The 21,328-nt window shown below is 35.8% G+C and overlaps 1 protein-coding gene across 4 annotated transcripts in view; it reads left to right on the top strand.

Moving 5' to 3' along the window:
* ARHGAP18 (Rho GTPase activating protein 18) overlaps positions 1-21,328 on the top strand; it is a 156,526-nt gene that overhangs the window by 98,063 nt on the left and 37,135 nt on the right. For all 4 annotated transcript variants that reach the window (XM_049900518.1, XM_049900536.1, XM_049900527.1 and 1 more), the window contains exons 5-7: positions 2,427-2,605; positions 14,524-14,689; positions 16,874-16,965. In XM_049900518.1, the coding sequence (XP_049756475.1) occupies positions 2,427-2,605; positions 14,524-14,689; positions 16,874-16,965 (437 nt within the window). The remainder of the gene's footprint in view (positions 1-2,426; positions 2,606-14,523; positions 14,690-16,873; positions 16,966-21,328) is intronic.

The raw sequence follows: 21,328 nt of genomic DNA, 5'->3' as shown, positions 1-21,328 counted from the left end.
ATTTGCCAGTTGAACTTTTAGGCTTTTATCTACCATATTTTTATCTGCCATGTTTTTTTTTTTTTTTTCCCCCCTTTTTAATTGTGCTGAAAATATTTGCTGTTTTTGTTGGAAATTTTATGTATTAAATATGTTCTAACCTAATTATAATAAAACTCCTCTGCATAGTCCACTTGTTTGGAGGTAGTGGTGCTGTTTATTGGAATCCAAATGGGGGTTTTGAGCAGAAGAAGGAAGTGTTTTTAGAATTCTTATCCACAAACAGCTGCTGGAAAGGCAGCTTCTAATTTAAGAAAATGGCTAATCATTCCCCCCCTCCCTTAGCATGGTTTCCTAGGAAACCAACGTACATATTCACCTAAAACATAAAACAGTACAAATTAGTGGGAAAATAAAATTGTGCTTTGACATGTTAATAATTTAAGAACTAGTCATAAAGGACCTATAGGTATTCTAATTTTTTTAACAATTGTCACAGGCTGTTAACAAACGTAAATATGACATGGAAAGCAGAAGATAAATATTTATTAATAATGTTGTTTAGCTGCTGTTGAGTTGGCCCCAACTCTTGGTAACCGTGTGTACAATGGGATCTGACCATTGTGATCCATAGGATTTTCACTGGCTAATTTTTGGAAGTGGATTGCCAAGCCTTTCTTCATAGTCTGTCTTAGAAGCTCTGCTAAAATCTGTTCAGCATCATAGCAATGTAGCAAGCCTTCACTGACAGACAGGTGGTGGCTGTGTTTGAGGTGCGCTGGCCAGGAATCAAACCCGGGATATTAAGGAGCTTCAAATTTATCCCTATCTTTGGAATTGACATAAGTAACTGTTGCTTACTTTCTTAACTTTGAGATGCCACTGGGACCAGCTACGTAATTTGCAGGGTCCAGGGCAAACTGAAAATGCGGGGCTGCTTATTCAGATTTCAAGACAGTGACAACAGAGCATTAAACCAAGCCCTTGTGAACACAGGGGCCCTGTGTGACTACACAGGTGGCAGGTCCACGAAGCCACACCTCCTTATTGAATGGGAGTGAATAAGATTAGATTTATAATTACTTCTTAATTTTCTTTTGGTTAAAAGAAAGTTTTTTTTTTTTTTTTTAATTTAAATAACTCTAAGCATGATATTCTTCTGAAACCAGTACTGTTTGAAGTTCTGCCCCTAACAGTCCTAGGCCCTTTGCCTTCCACCATCTTGCTATGAGCAAATAAGTGCACCATGTAAGTTTATCTTGTCATTCAGAACTTCTCACTATGAATTAATGGTATGCAATAAAAAAAAAAATCAATGATCCCTATTATCGGTTCCAGAGTTTTTAAAAAAATCAGTTGCATTAAAAGCCAAATACTAAATAATTGAATCTAGAAGTATTTTCTTCAAATGGGTTTTGAATATCAATTCATTCCTGGACGATTAACAGTAAACCAACCAACCAAAAGAACCAAAATAACATTAAAATTATTTTATCCATGAAATGTTGATAAAAATATGTGAAGTTTATTTGATCAGTGTTTATAGTTATAAAGACTTTTTATACTTTTTGATATCAAATCAGGCATAAAACCTTTTGGTCCCTGTACCAGGTACGTCCAGACCTGACTCCCACAGTGATAAATTTTTGGCATTAAACTCTTGTTTTGGGATTTTCACTATGATAGGTAAGTAACATTCCATAAAGGAAATGCAGGGTGTAGAAAAGTTTTTTTTTCCAGGAATCTGTTCAACGGTGAGGAAATGAAATGATTTATCACCAGTTCTACGAGTGATTATAACCAATCCCCTACTTTTTTTTTTTTTTTTGCAATTCTCAGTGTAGAATATAATAACAAAATTAAGCTTACTTATTTGTGAGACTTTTTCATTAAGAATTTTATAGCCTCCAGCAACGTTTTGGAATTGGAGTTTAAGAATTGTGATCTCAAAGATTCTGCGATTGAACTATGGGTTCACCTTCTGCTCCACTGCCTTCCTCAGCTCCCACACCATTTTTAGGGTTCTATGAATATACTTTTTTTCTATTAAAATAACTAATTATTGCCCAAGGAGCCCTAGTTGTGTAGTGGTTAAGTGCTTGGCTGCTAATTAAAAGGTTGGTGATTCCTACCTACACAACAGCTCCATGAGAGAAAGATCTGGCAATCTGCCCCTAGAAAGATTTCAGCCAAGAAAACCCTATGGGGCTGTTCTACTCTGTCACATGGGGTTACTATGAGTCGGAATCTGCTTGGCGGCACCCAACAGCAACAATTATTGCCCAGAGAAAATAGTACTCTTCCCACAGGTTTTTACATTAAAAAAAAAAAAAAAAAATTAGTCCGGTCAAAATCAACTCGACGGCAGTGGGGGTAGGTATGAGTTAAAAGTAAAAAGAGAAAAAAAGAAATCATGTGAATTTGATCTCTCTGTTTTTTTTCCCCAGACCAAGCACCTAGGCTTCTTGTTGGTGAGAAGGAACTGAGCCCACTGGTGGCTGAGGAGTCGCCCGTCTCTGAAACAGACATCAACTTGGAAGTCTCATTTGCAGAGCAAGCCGTCAATCAGAAAGAGAGTTCAAAGGATAGGACACAGAAGGGCAAAGGGGACGATACCCAGTTACATGTACGTAACTTACTATTCAGATGTCACTAGACATAAGTAGATAGTATTTTTTATCAGCTTTTTATTTTGAAAATTTAATAACATTAAAGAGTTTGACAAGAGAGTAGTGTATCAAACACCTCTGCAACCCTCACACAGAGCAATTCACCTGTTATTTACATTTTACAACCTTTGTTTTCTGTCTGTATCTATCTACGTGTTATGCTCTCAAGTAGATATACACCCACCTTTTTTTTTTAATAGCTTGATCTATCTATCATCTCTCGCTCTCTCTCTATGTGTTGTGCTCTCAGGTAGATATACACCCACATTTTTTTTTAATAGCTTGATCTATCTATCATCTCTCTCTCTCTCTCTATGTGTTGTGCTCTCAGGTAGATATACACCCACCTTTTTTTTTTTTTTTCCAATAGCTTGAGAAGGACATATAAAGCACAACACAGTTATGATACTCAAGAAATTGAATACTAGTATAATTATATTTAATGTACAGACAAGTAAAATTTCCCCAGTTGTCACAATATTGTCTTTTATAGCTTCTCCTTTGCCTGTTCCTGATCTAGAATTCAATCAAGGGTCATAAGTTGTATGGAGTTGCATTGGTTTTCTTGAATCTCAGTTTACCCCCCTAACTTTTTCTTGTCTTTAATATTTTGAAGAGTCCAAGCCAATTTTCTGAATTTGTATGATTGTTTCCTCATGACTGGAGTCAGGTTAAACGTTTTTCGGTTGAACTACTGCATAGATGATGCTTACACCGCCTACCAAGAGGTGCATGGTGTCAGAAGATACCATAATTGGCAATGAAGTTTGATCACTTAGTTAAAATGTCCACCAGAGCTCTCCATTATAAAGATATCTTTTTCTATTTGCAAGTAATACTAATCTGTGGGGTGATTCTTGAGATTGTGTGAATATCCTATTTGCCAGTAGTAAGCTAGCACCTGATATTTTTAATATCCTGAAGTAACTTTAAAAAAATGGCAATCTTCCAATTCTATTTTTCCTTCTACATTTATTGGCAGGTATTCTTCTACAGTAATTGCTTTTCCTCCTGTCTTTTCATTTTTGAATATCATTGCAGATTGATGGATTCTTTTTTCATGCAGTGTTTTATAAATCATTATTATCTTTTTTTTTTAAATCAAATTTACCCAAATTTGACCAGTGGGGAGCCCCTTTAAGCTGATTTCTATGCCATTTTGGCGTGCCACATGTTAAAAGACCCTTTCTTTTACTTCTTTGCTTTCTAGCAAAAGATGTCCCTGGCCCACTTTATATTCTTTCCCCTCAGACCTGTAAGTGTCTTTCTGCTAGGAGCCCTTGTTCCTTTCAGTGGCAAATTGTATTTAGAAACCAAGCTCTGGGTATTGAGTGGTCTTATTGCTGCTGAATGTCATGCTCTTAAAACAAAGAACCCAAAATTCAGTTATTTGTAATGCCAAATTTCAAACATGCAAAAGTTAGATAATATCACGAACCCTCAAATACTCATCACCGAGCCCCAATATTCACTAACCTGTGGCCAAACCTGGCCTCTCAATCCCCCATCCACTTCCCCATCCTGTGTTGTTTTGAGGTACATCTCTGAATTATATTTCGTCAGCCATAAATATCTCAGTATGTATTTATAATAAAGGTTTTTTTTAAAAAAACATTTTTGCATACCTTAAAAATACTAATAATTCTTAATGTCAAATATTCATCAGTGTTTGCATTTCAAATTTATCACAAATTCTATGATTTTTTTTGGTTCAGTTTACTTAAATCAGGATTAAAATAAGGCCCATGCACTGTAATTAGTTCATATGTCTTTTAAGTCTCTTTTAATCTGTAATTTCCCTCCTCATTCCTCCTTTTTCTCCTTCTCTTCTTTCTTTCCTGCCCTGCCTTCTGCATCCATCCATCTCTTCTTCCTTCCCTTGCCATGTTGTTGAAGAAACCAGGTTGTTAAATTGCAGAGAATCTTCCTGCTCTGGATGATTCTATTCTTGTGGTGTAATTTAACATGCCTTTTCTGTTTCTAGGTTGACTCTATAGGTTATATCAGATTCAGGTTCAATTTTTTTTCTTTTTTTGTCAAGATTACTTCAAATGGGATAGTGTCATCTTCTATCAGGAGACATAATATCTGGTGGTCTTTCTCTTTTTGTAATATTAGCCACTATTGTTGATCAGTGCTCATCCATTAATTTATTAATTGTTGCAAAATGATGATATTCCATTTTTTCTCTTTTTCATTTATTATCTGGAATACTTCTTTTAAGAAAAACTTTCCTTCATTTATGTTGTAATGGCACAGTTCATGTAAGAAAAGAAAATATATATGTTTATTTCTTTCCTTTTATTTGCCAGTTTCCAGAATTTTTTTGGATCCTTAGCATCCTTCATCAATAACCAATTCATGTTTGTTTGTTTTTATAAAAACATTATATTAACTCATGAATTTAGACATATTTGACATGACCCTAGACAAAATTTCCCAGGATTATCTTGGCTATTTTCTGCTCCAGACCTAGACTTGCCCATTTTTGTAGGAAGTTCTAGTTCTTTTCATAAGAATACAATTTCGTGACTACAATCAGGACATTAGGACTACTCATTTCTTTGAGTTGGTCATTGCTTTCAAGCCTCTTCAGAGGGCAGAAGTACGTCTGTATCTCTTTCTTCTATGCTAAGACTCCTGGTTCTCAGGAAAGTGGATGATATGATTAGAATATCCCATAATAAGTTCTTTTCTTTATCCTTCACAATGCACAGCATTCCCAGAATAATTAATGAGTGTGTCCCAAAAGTAATGCACAGCAAAATTACTCTTTTTGGTTGCTGGAACCTATGGGGTTAAGCCACAAACTGACTGTCTGTGTGGTTAAACTACCAAGTACATACCTGGTTGGGTTAATTTTATTTTCAGTTTATAGGGATTGCTTTTTTGAAGTTTAATAAGCATGTATAATATTTACATGTCTGAAAAGCCAAATAAAAAAAAATACATTGTTTTAAAAGTCTAGTTGCTATCCTTGAGCTATGACCATATCCTTTCCTTCCCTTTACAGGTAAACTTTTTTTTTTTTTAAGTTACCCTTCTCTTCCTAGATAATAGCCCACTATATATACCTTTCTCTATCTTAATATTTTTGACTTAACACTCCATAAAAGTATATAGAAATATTTCTCACTTTTTAAAAATAGATACGTTGCATTTCATCGTGAAGGTGTGCATTCAACCTCTCCCCTAATGGTGGACACCTGGGTTGTTTCCAGGCTTTATTTTATATTTTTAACATAAACTTTAAAAAATATATTTTTATATAAATATACTTTGTGAGAAAAGAAAAGAAGCATGCATCATTTGGCCTAAAGAGATGATACCTGTACCCAGACAATCCTTAGCAAAAGAATTTTTAAAAGTGACACTAAGTCATCATCTCAACAGATGGAAAGCTTTTAAAGTATAGTCGTGTCTGATTAAACAAAATAAAGACATTATTGGCTTCTATGTTGTTGATTAAAACAATTGAATGAAATATAAATTAATCTCCACTTGGGAGGCTTGAAAAATACTTCCTCTCTGTGTAACAAATGAATTTGTGCTTGCCCACCTTCCTGGTTTTGTGCACGTTGCCCTCCAAGCCTAAAGTGAAACACCCCGCCCCCCCCATTTCCATGCCTCTGTTGTTCCATATTTGGCTTAATGTCTAACTTTCCTATTAAGTCTTTTGAGACTGTAAACTTACGTTAGGTAAAATACGTGAAATCACCTTTAAAACTATTGGACCCCGTGCTTTTGTTGATTACTATTAATCCATGTATTTATTTATGCACATCCGCATCTGTTCATCTATACAACCATTTATTCATCTATCTTTTCAAAGCCGGGGACATATTACAAGCTTTTTACCAAGCCCTTAGCCTAGTTGAAGACATGAAAATTTATACTCAGCACTCTGAGGCAGGTGTCTAAGCAAATAAGGCCTAAAGTTCCAGTTCTACTCCATGTTCCCCTACTTCTGTAAATAAGCAGGAGCCTTTATGGAATTCATTGTTCATTTCATATTCACTTCCTTTTTTTTTTTTTTTACAGCATTGGGAAGCCTTTTTAATTCTCGATAGTGTCTCACAGTGGATTCAAATTTCTCTTCTTAAACTTGGAGACTGGTTTTTATAATTTTTTATGTGCTTTAGTTTGAAAAATTAACTACTAGTTACTGTGTACTCACTATATCTCAGAAAATATACTTTGTGGATATGTCACTTATTTATTAAATAATCTCTGCTAGGTAGATATTTTTACCTTTACTATTCAGATAAGGAGACTACATGGCCTGCTGAGCCTGGCTTCAGTGGCAGCTGTCAAAGCCTGAGCTTTTTCCTGAAGTTCATGTTGACTCTACTTAATGTGCCCTAAAGGTATATGTGCACTTGATTTAGGTGTGAATATAAGTGTCTTTGTATTAGAGCTGAACTCTGGTGGCATAGCGGTTAAGTGCTACAGATGCTAACCAAAAGGTCAGCAGTTCGAATCCTCCAGGCGCTCCCTGGAATCTCTATGGGGCAATTCTACTCTGTCCTACAGGGTCACTAACCCACTGCCGTCGAGTTGATTCTGACTCATAGTGACCCTATAGAACAGACTAGAACTGCCCCATAGAGTTTCCAAGGAGTGCCTGAAAGATCTGAACTGCTGACCTCTTGATTAGCAGCCATAGCACTTAACCACTACGCCACCAGCATTTCCATAGGGTCACTACAAGTCGGAATTGTCTCAACGGCGAGTTTTGTTTTTGTATTAGAGCTACTGACAACTTGTTCAGGATAGCTTGAGATGTCATATAAATAAGATTCTAGTTTTCTGGGTCCATCATATGCAATAGAAACTTAATAATACTCCTTCATTAAAGCTTTATTCAGGAAGTTATAATAGCCTTGAAATGTAGCTGTGATAAAGTCCATATCCTAGATGCATGCCTATATTTTAATTCTTAGGTCTTTATTCAGAGTTTTTGGCCTCTTAAGTTATGTTTAATTCATTTAAATTTGTATTTTATAATAACCTTGGTTGCCTGGTAGCAGGGCCATTGCATACCAGAGGGCAAATAAGCAGAAGGACAGTTGAGGAAAGACTGGTTCAGGATTGAGTGAGGAGACAGAAAATCTAAGGAAGATGCAAACTTGTATTTTATATAGTGTAAAAATAGTTGTTTAGGATTATGATCCCGAATTGTTAAGAAAAGTTTAAATTATGGTTATTGCTTTCTTAAAAAAAACAGAAAATTTGGAAGGTTTCTAAAGCCTTGGTTGTCTGGAAAAGTATTCATCCTGTGGAAATGACAGTGAATGAGATAGTATAATGAAGTTATATATGGAAAATCTTAGGTAAGAAATGACTTTCCTAGTAGATGATATGAAGAAGTAACCTGTAGAAGTTGGCCAGTTATGAGTAGATTGTCTTGCTTTTCAGTTTAAAGCTAGAATGATTTGATCAGTAAACAAAAGTCCAGTTCATCATTACTGATCAAGTACCTAAGGGGCCCCTTTTACATTGCAGGGCTTAAAAAAGAGGGGTGCCATCAGAGAGAGCTACCTGAATGATTTATGGTAACACATAAGAACTAATGACCTTATTTATTTATTTTTTTAAATTTTCATTTCACTCTTTTTTTTTTTTTTAATCAATTTTTCAAAAGGTAAAGAGCTTTTTTGCTGGAATTGCACTGCCTTCTCTTAGCTAGCAAACTGAACTATCCAGTCTATTAACTAAATAAAAATGACAGGAAACCTCATAAATATTTAAACCTACTGCTATGAATTAAACATTGGGATAAAGAACAAACTCCTTTCATTAAGGACAATATTTAAATAAATAAGTAAAGCTCAGGAATGCAATGCTAGGTAAATCAGATGTTTGAACTAATATTTCAGGTTTCTCTAAACATTTCCCTTGAGTAACACTTAAAATAATTATGTTACATGTTTGCTTTATTAGACCAAAATAAACTTATTTTAATAAAACATTTAAAACTAATTTAAAAAAATGGTTGATAAATACTGTTCAACCATTCAGAAAACAAAGCCATTTTCAGACACGGCTTCAAACAAAGCCATGGGACCACGCATGAGAAAGATGAGACGAGTGTTGTATGATTTTAAACGTAAATCTCAATAGAAATCACAGGTAATGAGGGGAACATCAAGACAGTGTCCCCACCCCCCAACTGAGTTTGATTCTGTGGATACATTCCATGAAGTATGTGTCATCATTTGTTGACCAGACCATGACAGAGCAGCCGTAGTGTGCCAGGCCTGCAGTACAACAGGATTACAGAGGGACTAAGACATGGCTTCTTTCCTTGAGAGGCTCACAGTTCCAGACAGACTCCTGCCAACCCAGATTCTTCTCTGCCTGTTGTGATGCACTAGGAAAAAATGCATTAGAACAAAATGGTTACTGAATTTAGGATTTAGAGAACCTGAATTTGCACTCTTATTACATCACTGGTGACATGGCCGTGTTTAAGCCTCATAACTCTACTGAGCCTCAGTTTCCCTATCTGGAGTATGATTATTCTTACCCCTTTGGGACTTTTGGAGATTCTAATAAGACACTATTTATCAAAAATAAGTATGATCCTTACTGTTTTTTCTTACCTTCCCATAATATTTAGAAGAAAAGGAATACCATGAATAATGGCAGCGTGATTTTTCATCGTGCAGGAATCAGAGTGACTTGTCTCACTGAAATCTTGAAATTATTTAAAAAAAAAAAAGGTCTGTGAAAAAACTTAACAATAATACTTAAAATACTTTTTGCGTGCTTACTATGTGCCATTTGATCTTCACCATACCCTTAAAAGATAGCTATTGTTATTATTCCCATTTTAGAGATGAAAAGGCTGAGGCACAGAAGGTGATATAATTTGAAAACATTACAGAAGTAGTAAGTGACAGAGACAGGATTTGCTACCAGTAGCCTGACTGCACATTCTCAAACCCTCTGCACTGTGCCATAAAAATAATAGTAATAAATAAAAAGCCTGTTGCTGTGGAGTGGATTCTGACTCACAGTGATCCTATAAGACACAGTAGAACTGTCCCCATAGGGTTTCCAAGAAGCAGCTGGTGGATTTGAACTGCCAATCTTTTGTTTAGCAACCATAGCTTTTAACCATTGTGCCCCAGGGCTTCTCTGTACCACAGAGGCCATTAATGCCTATGCTGGAAATTTACTTAGGCTACATCATCAATTTTCTCTATTGCTGTTTTATTTAATGTTCTTATAGGGGGAAAAAAATGTATTACTAAGAATTAAGACAGATCCCTTTCTCCTGTAGTGAACTTGAAGCTTCTCTATTGAAACTGAGTTTGCTTAAAAGGAATTAGCAGTTCAGGTAACAAAAGTTGTAGGTTTTAGGGATTTCTCTACAGCGGGAACTCTCAAACATTTTGGTCTCAGAAATCCTTCACGCTCTTAAAAAATTATTGAGGACCTCAAAAATCTTTTATGTTGGTTATACCTATCAGTATTTACTATATTTAAAATTAAATTTGAGAAACAAAAGTATTTATTAATCCATGTAAAATAACAATACAGCTAACATAAATAAAGTTTTAATAGCAAATAACTATTTTCTAAAACAAAGAAATTATTGAGAAAGGAGCTATGGTTTTATGTTTTAGCAACTTCCTAATGTCTAGTTTTACTAGACAGTATACTCATAACTGCACCTGCATTCATGTACCTTTGGAAAACTCCACTGTACACTCATGAGAGAATGACCGTCAAAAGGACAAATAATGTCATACTATTAAATAGTTTAGACCTATGAGACTTGAGTACTCCTCCTCCTGGGTCCCTGGACCACAATTTGAGTTCTGCGGCTCTAGGACATGTCTCTTGCACTAATATTTAGTCCATGAAGTGTTTATGATTAGGTGCAAAATAGTTAAGCAAAGAGAAAAAAGGGATCATTTGAACATCTTTGGGCATTAAATGAAATGAGGAAACCACATTTTTATGCAGATAACGTGTGCCTTCTGCACTTGTTTGCTGACTGCATCCTCCCCTCAAAAAGGTGCCCTCCCAAGCTGCCATGCCAGTCCTGTTCACATGTTCCTATAAAAAAAATTAGCATGGCATGCTTATTAAAAGACCTCCCAGGGGAACAGGACAGGCAAACAAACACAGAAGGCGCGTTATTTCTGTAAAATACGGTATGTCATGATAGCTTGATTTTTATCAAGCTCTCAGAGAACGATCATAGTTTTAGTAGTCTAGAAATTCAGTAGGAGCCCTGGTGGTGCAGTAGTTAAAAGCTTGGCTGCTAACCAAAAGGCTGGCAGTTGGAACCCATCAGCTGCTCAGTGGGAGAAAACGTGGCAATCGGCTTCCGTAAAGATTATAGCCTTGGAAAGCTTATGGGCAGTTCTGTTCAGTCCGATAATGTCCCTATGAGTCATAATCGAATCAGTGGCAATGGGTTTGGCCTTGGGTAAACTCAATATGACTGTTATTTATATTAAATGTTAGGAAAATTCATGCTTTTAGCTTGTAGCCTCTTGTGGCTTATTATAGTTAATGTAAAAAGAGGATGATATTCGAGAAAGGTAAACAACAAAAACACCCGGCAACTTTTTTTTTTTTTAAAAAAAGGTATATTGCATTCTCTTTGTGCTAGGATACAAGACCAGTAACTAAGCCATAGTTCATGGGCAGAAAATAATGGTAACGTTGCTGTTGTTAGGTGCTGTCGAGTCGGTTGCAACTCATAGCGACCCCGTGCACAACAGAACAAAACACTGCCCAGTCCTGTGCCATCCTAATAATCATTATGCTTGAGCCCATTGTTACAGCTACTGTGTCAGTCTTGAGGGTCCTCCTCTTTTCTGCTGACCCTGTACTTTACCAAGCATGATGTCCTTCTCTAGGGACTGTTCCCTCCTGACAACATGTCCAAAGTATGTAAAACGCATTCTTGCTTCTAAGGAGCTTTCTGGTTGTACTTCTTCCAAGAGAGATTTGTTTGTTCTTTGGCAATCCATGGTATATTCAATATTCTTCACCAACACCATAATTCAAAGGCATCAATTCTTTTTCAGTCTTACTTATTCATTGTCTAGCATTCACATGCATACGATGCGATTGAAAATACCATGGCTTGGGTCAGGCACACCTTAGTCTTCAAGGTGACATCTTTGCTTTTCAACACTTCAAAGAGGTCCTTTGCAACAGATTTACCCAGTGTAATGTGTCTTTTGATTTCTTGACTGCTGCTTCCATGGCTGTTGATTGTGGATCCAAGTAAAATAAAATCCTTGACAACTTCAATCTTTTCTCCATTTATCGTGATGTTGCTCATTGGTCCAGTTGTGAGGATTTTTGTTTTCTTTATATTGAGGTGTAATACATACTGAAGGCTGTGGTCTTTGATCTTCATTAGTAAGTGCTTCAAGTCCTCTTCACTTTCAGCTAGCAAAGTTGTGTCATCTGTATAACGTAGGTTGTTAGTGAGTCTTCTTCCAATCCTTATGCCCCGTTTTTCTTCATGTAGTCCAGTGTCTCAGATTATTTGCTGAGCATACAGATTGAATAGGTGTGGTGAAAGGATACAACCCTGATGCATACCATTCCTGACTTTGAACCACTCAGTATCCCCTTGTTCTGTCCGAACAACTGCCTCTTGATCTGTGTACAGGTTTCTCATGAGCACAATTAAGTGCTCTGGAATTCCCATTCTTTGCAATATTGTCCATAATTTGCTATGATCCACACAGTCGAATGCATAGTCACAGGTAGACATCCTTCTGGTATTCTCTGCTTTCAGCCAGGATCCATCTGACATCAGCAGTGATGTCTCTGGTTCCACATCCTCTTCTGAATCCAGCCTGAATTTCTGGCAGTTCCCTGTGGATATACTGCTGCAGACACTTTTGAATGGTCTTCAGCAAAATTTTGCTTGTGTGTGATATTAATGGTATTGTTCTATAATTTCCACATTCGGTTGGATCACCTTTCTTGGGAATAGACATAAATATGGATCTCTTCCAGTCAGTTGGCCAGGAAGCTGTCTTCCATATTTCTTGGCATAGACAAGTGAGCGCTGCCAATGCTGCATCTGTTTGTTGAAACATCTCAATTGATGCTCTGTCAATTCCTGGAACGTTGTTTTTCACCAATACCCTCAGTGCAGCTTGGACTTTTTTCTTCAGTACCATCGATTCCTGAGCATATGCTACCTTTTGAAATGGTTGAATGTTGACTAATTCTTTTTGGTATAATGATTCTGTGTATTCCTTCCATCTTCTTTTGATGCTTCCTGTGTTGTTTCATATTTTCCACATAGAATCCTTCACTATTGCAACTTGAAGTAACACGGTAACATGGAAAGTTCAAAATAGACTATTTTGTTTGTGAACTATGTCACTGAAGCTTTTCAGTGGTACAGAGTTGGTATAGAAGGTATAGGTTTTTGTTTTGTTTTGTTTTTTACTATCTTCCCATCTCCATATTTGTGTGTGTTCATTTGGATGAGATGGGAGATGCAAGAACAGAGGAAGCAGAGAACTGAGTTCCTTACTAAGAAAAAAATAGTTCTTATGTTTTAATTATACCCCTTTCTGTCTTTTGCCCTGTCATTGACATAAGGGCCCATTGGTAAGTGGAGGTGAAGAGTGAGTTCATTAAATTTTATCTAGGCTGTAGATTAAAAGATTAGAATATGTCCAAAACTTGTCTTTTTGGCTCTCTTTCTGGAATCCTCTCTCACCCATAGAATTACAGACAAGTCTTGGAAGAGGAAAGGGTCTCTTTATACAGGTAACACAAAGGTATGAATTTGTGGTATAACAAGGGGAGATAATGACTGGATGGGAGGTGCTAAAAAAGTAAATTCTGGATTCTTCCCTGGTGCTGACACTTATTTGCCTGTGGTCCTGGTACCCTCTCCAAATCTCAGTTTATCTATTCAGTGGTAAAAGTAATAATAATTGCAGCCACATGAAAGTGCTTGGCAAGTGCTGGGCACTTAACTTCACAACAGCTTTCTGAATTATGTGATGTCATCGTTATCATCCCATTTTACAGAAGGAAAGGTTAAAAAATTGCATGAAGTCATACAACTAGCAAGCAGCTCAATGATTAGTAAGGGTTCCTTCTGGCTTGAAAGTCCATGCTGTTAGCCCCCTCCCCTTCCTAATCAGCCTTTCTGCACCTGTCTCATTTGGATTTCCAAAACATTTAAAAGGTACATAATGTATGTAGCCAGGAGCCCTGGTGGTGCTGTGGTTAAGTGCTCAGCTGCTAACTGAAAGGATGGAGGTTCAAATCCCCCTTCCGTAAAGATTACAGCCTTGAAAACCCTATGGGGCAGTTCTGTTCTGTCCTATAGGGTTTCTATGAGTCGGAAACAACTCAATGGCAATGAGTTTGGTTTTTTGTTTGTTTATGTGTGTAAAGTATACCTGGCCCCTTCTAAGTGCTCATTCATGGCTACTATTCTTTTTCTTCTTCCCTTTCTTCTACTTTATCTCTCTCTTTTTTGTCCTTCCCCTCTTCCTCATGGTTTGTACTTGATTACTAGTCTTTCTTGATTTTTGAAGGTCAGTTAACTAGGGTTCTTTTTCTCCTTTGAGCTTATTGTTTCTTTTGTCCTCTGAGCTACCAGTATTAGTACTCCTAGTACAAAGTCTGGTTCCATTCACTATTCAACTTTGGGTATCAACTCTTAAACTTCCCACAAGTTTGAGGCTCCTCAGTGTGACAGAATTGTTCTTAGTTCTGACTAGAGAAATTCTGCAGTGGCTTTCTTTGCCACTTGTTTTGAGTATAGCTTCTTTCTATAGTTACATTTTTTTCTTCTTTTATTACAAAAGGGAGGGTTAGATACTGTAAACCTTCACCGTATTAATGATGTTTATCTTAGAATTTCAGATTGCCAAAAGACAAAACGGGCACCACACGGATTGGTGATCTAGCACCCCAGGACATGAAGAAAGTTGGCTATTTAGCTCTAATTGAGCTGACTGCCCTCTATGATGTATTGGGTGTGGAATTGAAACAAGAAAAAGCTGTGAAAATCAAAACAAAAGGTAATCTTGAAATGAAAACCAGATTGACTTCTAAAGTAGAAAGGATAGACTCGGCTTATATCAGTATTTTTGGAAGATAAAAACACCTACAAAAAAAAAAAAAAACCCCAACCATTGAATACATCTAAATCTCAGATTCTAAAACATTACCTCCAAAAATTATATAACTGGATAAAAGTCACTGTCCCCTAGACTATAGGAAAGAAAAGGATAATCAAATAACTTAATTCCTCTGGAAGAAAATTCTGAGTCCAGGCGTCTTAGCTCTTGTGCTTTCTCCTTGAAAAAGCATATATTTAAAAAGATATATTTGGTGCATCTACTTATTTATTTACAATACTAGATCTTGAAAAATGACTTTCAGATGTTATCCTGAATAATTACTTTTTCTTATTCATCTGAAAGGAAATTCATCTAATGGGTAGTCAGTAGACTTTCCCTTTGTTCATTTATGTTCAGCTTTTAACTTTTTTGCAAAAACATTCTTCACCCTCTTAAGAATATGCCATTGTGGTGCACAATGCCACCAAGTTATACTTGTCATGCATTTGTATAGTTTTCCTTTTATAAGCAGCTTGCTTTACCCACTATATAAACAGAATTCATCTTTATTAATATGACAAAAGAACAAACACTACCTCAGTTTTTGTTTTTCCTAGACTTTATTGGCCTGAAATTCAGATATTCTCTGTTGACAAAGCTGTACTGTTTAGGAATCCCTGTCCTCTTGTTTAACCTTAAAGGTATCTCCTAAAGAGAAACCAAGAAAGAGGATTATTGAGTTGCTATGGTAACCTTAGCAAAGATAAGCATTCGCCCGATTTATGTTTTAGAGGTAATTTCTTTGTAGGGCTGAGGTATACCTTCCCTTCAGGTCTTCTGTTCCATGCTGAGCCCCAGAGGGTCTCTTTCTGTGCTCAGTTCCTTTGAGCATTTTACCCTGAGACTTGGGATGGTGAATTTATGAGTCAAACAGTGATTATGATTTTCCAAAAGTCCGTTATGGATAATGACGACTTCAGATGCCTTTTTATTTATTGTTTTTCAGATGCCTTTTTAGAAGCCTTTGACAAAGCCTTCTCCAAATGTAAAATAGAAAAATAATTTAAATAGCCATGAGTCATTGCTTGAATCTTTTAAAGTGGCTTAGAGAGGGTTTTTAATGTGATTTTTTAGTATTGCATCCTAGCAGAGAGAGAAATATTGTCATTCTTATTAAGCGTATCACTGTTAATAGATTTTTCCATCTTTATATATATATATATATATATCTGTGTGTCTTACCCAGTATATTTATCTTATAAACTAGACCCTTGACATTCTTGAGGATTATATCTTTTCTTATTTCCTGGGTTACTGACGTTATTTTGAATGACATCATGATTGTCATGATTTCTAATACCTGTCCTCATACCACAAGGTAATTTCCTTTTCCAGGATTGAAAGTGACTTATATCTACCCTGATGATGTTTGTCGTGAAGGAAACGATCATTATCACTTCTGTGTTAACTCTGTGCCCAGTAGTAGGGATGGGGTAGGGGTGCTGGGTAGAAACTATGCTTGCACGAGACTCAAGGATTATGATTTCAATTTAGAAAAATCATAAGTTATTACCTCTCATTGCTTCTGGAGTTAATCACAAATATATAACACTACAGATTCAAATTCAAGAATACCAATTGTCTTCTATACTTTGTAAAAAGAAACATTTGTAGAACAAGATCATAATATTGGCTGATTTTTCTAAAAGCAGATATTTTATTTATATATTTTGCTGTACTGTAGAATTTTAGATGTTAATTCAGTGTAGAAGAGATGAGAGATATTTGCTTTAAGCCAGAACTTTTAATCTGATTACATTTAGTAAATTATTTACATATTTTTCTTACTCCCACAGCCTTCCATTTCTCTGGTATAACAGTTTGCACTTTTCTAATTATTTCAGTGATTTTTTTACACTGGGTTGTACGGTTGTCTTTTATTGCTAGACTGCTCTGTAAGGTAGGGCCAGAGTCATCCTGTTGGGCTTTGTATGCCTAATGGCTAGGACAGTGTCATTCACTTAGTAGATGCTCAATAAAGAGTCTGATTAAATGACAATGTAAGAAATCTTATGCCTTAAAAATTCTTGTTTGTATTTTATAGATTGAGGGAAGTGAAGAAATTTTATTTTCTTCTTGCAGATTCTGGCCTGTTTGGTGTTCCATTGACAGTATTGCTAGAACAAGACCAGAAGAAAGTGCCGGGAACTCGAATACCCTTGATCTTTCAAAAAGTAAGTAGACCTGAGTGAGTGAACTTGGAAGAAACATGCTTTAGCTAATAGTTTGTTTTTTTGTCTTTTCTGGCATTCATATTATTATAATACAGTTTTCCAGTTGATATGCTCTTTTATTTTGTACTTTGATTTTCTATTCAGGAAACAAATTTGTTTCAAGGGCTCATAATTTTTATTTCATGGTGATGCTTTCAGTGTTATTACTGTAACTGTGATTACCTGGAATCATTTTCCTGTCTTATATTAGCTCGCTTTGTATAAATGAGATTTCGATTCTACAATACGTAGTAGAGGGAACTGCTTATAAATTTCTAGGAATTTGAATCCTCATGAATATTTTATGCCTGTATGTATTTCCCAAGCTTTCCTATTTACAGTGAGGATGTCCAATTTAATTTACCAGTGCCTAATTTTTTTTTTTTTACTTCCAAAGTAGGTAAAGAAACCATAAAAGTAGAATTAGAAAATGATTGCTAAACTATCGAGTCACTTGTGTAGTCAACACTCAATTATTCATAAGGGGATTATCCATGGCAATATAAACATTTCATTCCAACCTCTGAGCCATCATTATTTGAAACACAGATTGTATTTGTTAATAGCCAGTCAGTGCACTGTGAGGAAAACAAGTCAGCTTCCTTCTCCTCATGGCTTCTAGAATCAAATCAGTTGTAGACTACCCAAGCTAAAGATTCTTTTCAATAACTCAGACATATCACTCAGTAAACTCTGAACTCAGTGCTGTGGAGTCAATTCCGACTCATAGCGACCCTGTAGGACAGAGTAGAACTGCCCCATAGAGTTTCCAAGGAACACCTGGTGGATTCGAACTGCCGACCCTTTGGTTAGCGTATCACAGCTTCTGAAATTTCCAGGCACAGCAAGCATGAACATGGGAACCTTGGAGTTGATTGGCTTATTAGCAAACTCATCCAATACTAAAGCTCTTGGCAGATATTTATCCCCTTCCCAAACCAGTCACTTACTGTCTACTACTGACGTCTGGTTCTTTTATTCCTCATGCCCACCATTGTACACTCAATGCTGTATCTCATTATTTCTCCTAATGAGCTTTGTTCGGCACAACTTATCGTACTCATCTTCCTCTGCTAGCCACTGACATAGAACACTTCCCTGTGTGGATAATTATCAACAGTAGCTAGAACTAACAGAGATGCAACAAATATGTGCCATGTATTCAACTTCTTTTAATGTAGATAAAATTTGTGAGTTACTATACACAGCAGTGATCATCCCATAAAGGGCAAGCTTAGGTCCCCATGAGTCAGTGGTACCTCTTGACCAGGCTGAGGATTCCACCCAGGCCTAGAAAACCTCTCTTTGTTATTTTGTCTTGGAATTGTTTGCTTATTTGTTTATTTAGCTAGTTCCTTTAAATTGTTGAACTTTCCAGTATTCTGGAGACTCTGGTTACCCACTAGATTGAAGTAATGGATAACAACCTCAGTTGATTCCACTGCTTACTTCCAGGGCTAATTAAAAATCAATTCCTGGAATTAATTTTCCAAAAGAACTAATCCTCTCACCCTCAGTAGGCCCTGGCCTTGTTGTTGTTAGTTGCCATCAAGTTGGCTCTGATTCATGCGGACCTTAAGTATAACAGAAGAAAATGTTGCCTAGTCTTGTGCCATCTTCATGATCATTGGCTTTATGTCTGCCTAAAGTTTGTTTCATTGCTGTTGTAAACAAACTCATAGACACTGAACAAACAGTGCTAAGTGAATGAAAATAATCTTGTGTATCCTTGGTCTTTCCTCATAAAACTCAATTTTGTTTAATCAATGGCCTTGTGAAATCATCCCCATTGAAATTCCTGTATGTTTTTCTGTGAATGGAATTTGTATCATTGGAGTCGCTGAAGTTAGTCATCTTGAAGTTATTGTTGACTGACTTTGTGAACCGTATTTTGTAAACTCCTAAGTTTGTACCTTTGCAGTATCTTTAATTATCACCTTGATGCCTATGGCCCTATTGAGGAGCCCTGAATACCTCTTGTCAAGGGTTATTGGCTTTAAATATTGGGTAATTTCATAACATTTCTTAGTTGTAGCTTCTCTGTCTTTAAAATATAGAAATACACCCACTCCCCACTTATCGACATGGTTAGGTTCCAAAGAGCAAGTCGTTATATGAGAATTGGCATTATGTGAAAATAGAAGATGACCACATCAGATCACAAAGTGGAAGATGACTACATCATTACACAACTGCCAGATTACGTCATTATGTAACTGACAACTGAAAATTATGGCCCAGCCAAGTTGACACATAACCTTAACCATCACAGTGAGTAATACTCTCGCCTCCCACCTCAGCATTTGTTACTGCTAGATGTACATCATTAATGCATAAAATAGTAGGATAGTAGATTTTTTTTTACTATTGTCGTAGATGTGAAATGTCAGATAATGAGATAGTCGTTAAGTGAGGAATAAGTGTACTTACTTTTTGGCTACTCTCTGTTGTAAATCAGGCTGCTTCTGACTTCCTTACTGCTGGCTTTAGTTTTCGGCCTTCTTGCATCCACTGAGTCAGTGGTCTTCAAATTTTTGGGAGAAATGGATTTTTATAATATATATACCCAGTTATACATTTTTAATTTGACACTTGAAATTATAACAAGTTTAAATAGATGCAAAAGATATAATTTCTGGCATAATATAAATACTGACATTTTGGAATGAAACTCTTATATCGTTCTTTTAAATGTATCCAATAGAATATATATACCACAGCAATTTGATACTCAGCATCAGCCTTGTAAAGTACAAAGTAGCTCTTCTTTATCAGTGGGAAATTTTACATCATTTTTTTTTCTTTCCTTGAACTTATATTTCATTCCTTTTCCTGCATAGAATTTTGTACTAACATACTACATATTCAAGTTTTAGTTTTTCTAAGGATCATTTATCATGCTTTTATGTCACAAAATTTTTTAAACAAAACTTTAATTTCTAAAACATTTCTTACAAACATATTTTTAAGTGTGAATAATATTTCTTTTGGATTGAGTTATCTTTGTAACTTTGTAATTATACATGGGCCAATAGATGCAAACTTTGATGGTAATTAATAAAAGAAAAAAGAAAGGAAGAGGTAAAATTGTGTTGGAAATATGTGCATCTCATAACGAGATGATGTGGCTTTAAAAATATTAGTTACTGTACCTATGAATGAATGTCGTTATTCCTAGGTTGACACGTGTTTCAACAATGTCTCATTCTAATTTTTATTGGCGTAATCACCAAACAACTCTGTTTCCCTGAGAAATAAAGGGAAATAGAAATTTACTTTGAGATAACACTCGTATATATTCGCATCCTCTCTGAATTATAAGCCAACATTACAATGATCTAGCATGAAAAATATTTTTTTAACCTATCAGCTGACAGCTCAATTAAGTCCATCAGTTTTGTGCAATGAAAGAATTGGAAACCACTGAGTTACAAAAATATTCATTACCAATAAGATGATAGCACTTTCTCAACTTTTGAGAAATACACAAGCAAAGGGTATTAATAAAACTTATGCAGCATCTATTAATTGTATCTGTTATTTATTTATGCTCAGAAGCACATTGTTCAAACTATTACAAAGATCAGAAAGGTTTGGGAAAATAGAAATATTGTTAAATTTAAATCTATGGAAAGATTCTGCCTTTTAAGCTAATTAGTAAATCTTAATGTCAAATTAGTCAGCCAAATCAGACATACTTTACATCCAAACCGTCTGACTTAATTTTTCAGTTCATGTAAGTATATTTATTCTGAGAAATGGTGTGAATATTACAGACAGTCCTGGGTTAAGAACCAGATCTATTCCTCACTGTGTCTTCAAGTGGAAGTTGTGGGTAAGTCGGAACAGGTGTGTACAGTTCTTATTTAGCCTTACCTTAATGCAAGAAAAGTCTCGAAGCCTTTTCAGTGATTTAAAAGCTACACTACACATGTGGTAAGTGAACGTGATTGTGATGAAGATTTACGATTAGGGTTTGGTTCAATCAAAGTCAGGACAGATTTGCATAAGATTAAAGTGCAAGTACAAGTTGTCCGTAAGTCGGACATCCGTAGCCCGAGGATTGCATGTACCAATAAACTAAAGACTGCATCTTGTAAGATGAATTAACTGAAAGCAGCTCAGCTAAAACATATAGATCAATATAGTTATTTTCCATTTCTAAATCTTAACAATAAGAAAAACTATACAGTATTTAGTATTATATATTTCTTATTATATTGTATTATATTTTGATAATGAAATGTAATGTGGGTAGTTAAAAATGTTATTTTCTAAGTGAAAAATATGAGAAAACAAGTGGCATTCCTTCAGCCTCTATACA

This window comes from Elephas maximus, chromosome 1, assembly GCF_024166365.1.
Source record: "Elephas maximus indicus isolate mEleMax1 chromosome 1, mEleMax1 primary haplotype, whole genome shotgun sequence".
NCBI lineage: Eukaryota > Metazoa > Chordata > Mammalia > Proboscidea > Elephantidae > Elephas > Elephas maximus.
The sequence above is the reverse complement of the archived record's forward strand: the minus strand, read 5'-3'. Positions and strand labels throughout refer to the sequence as shown.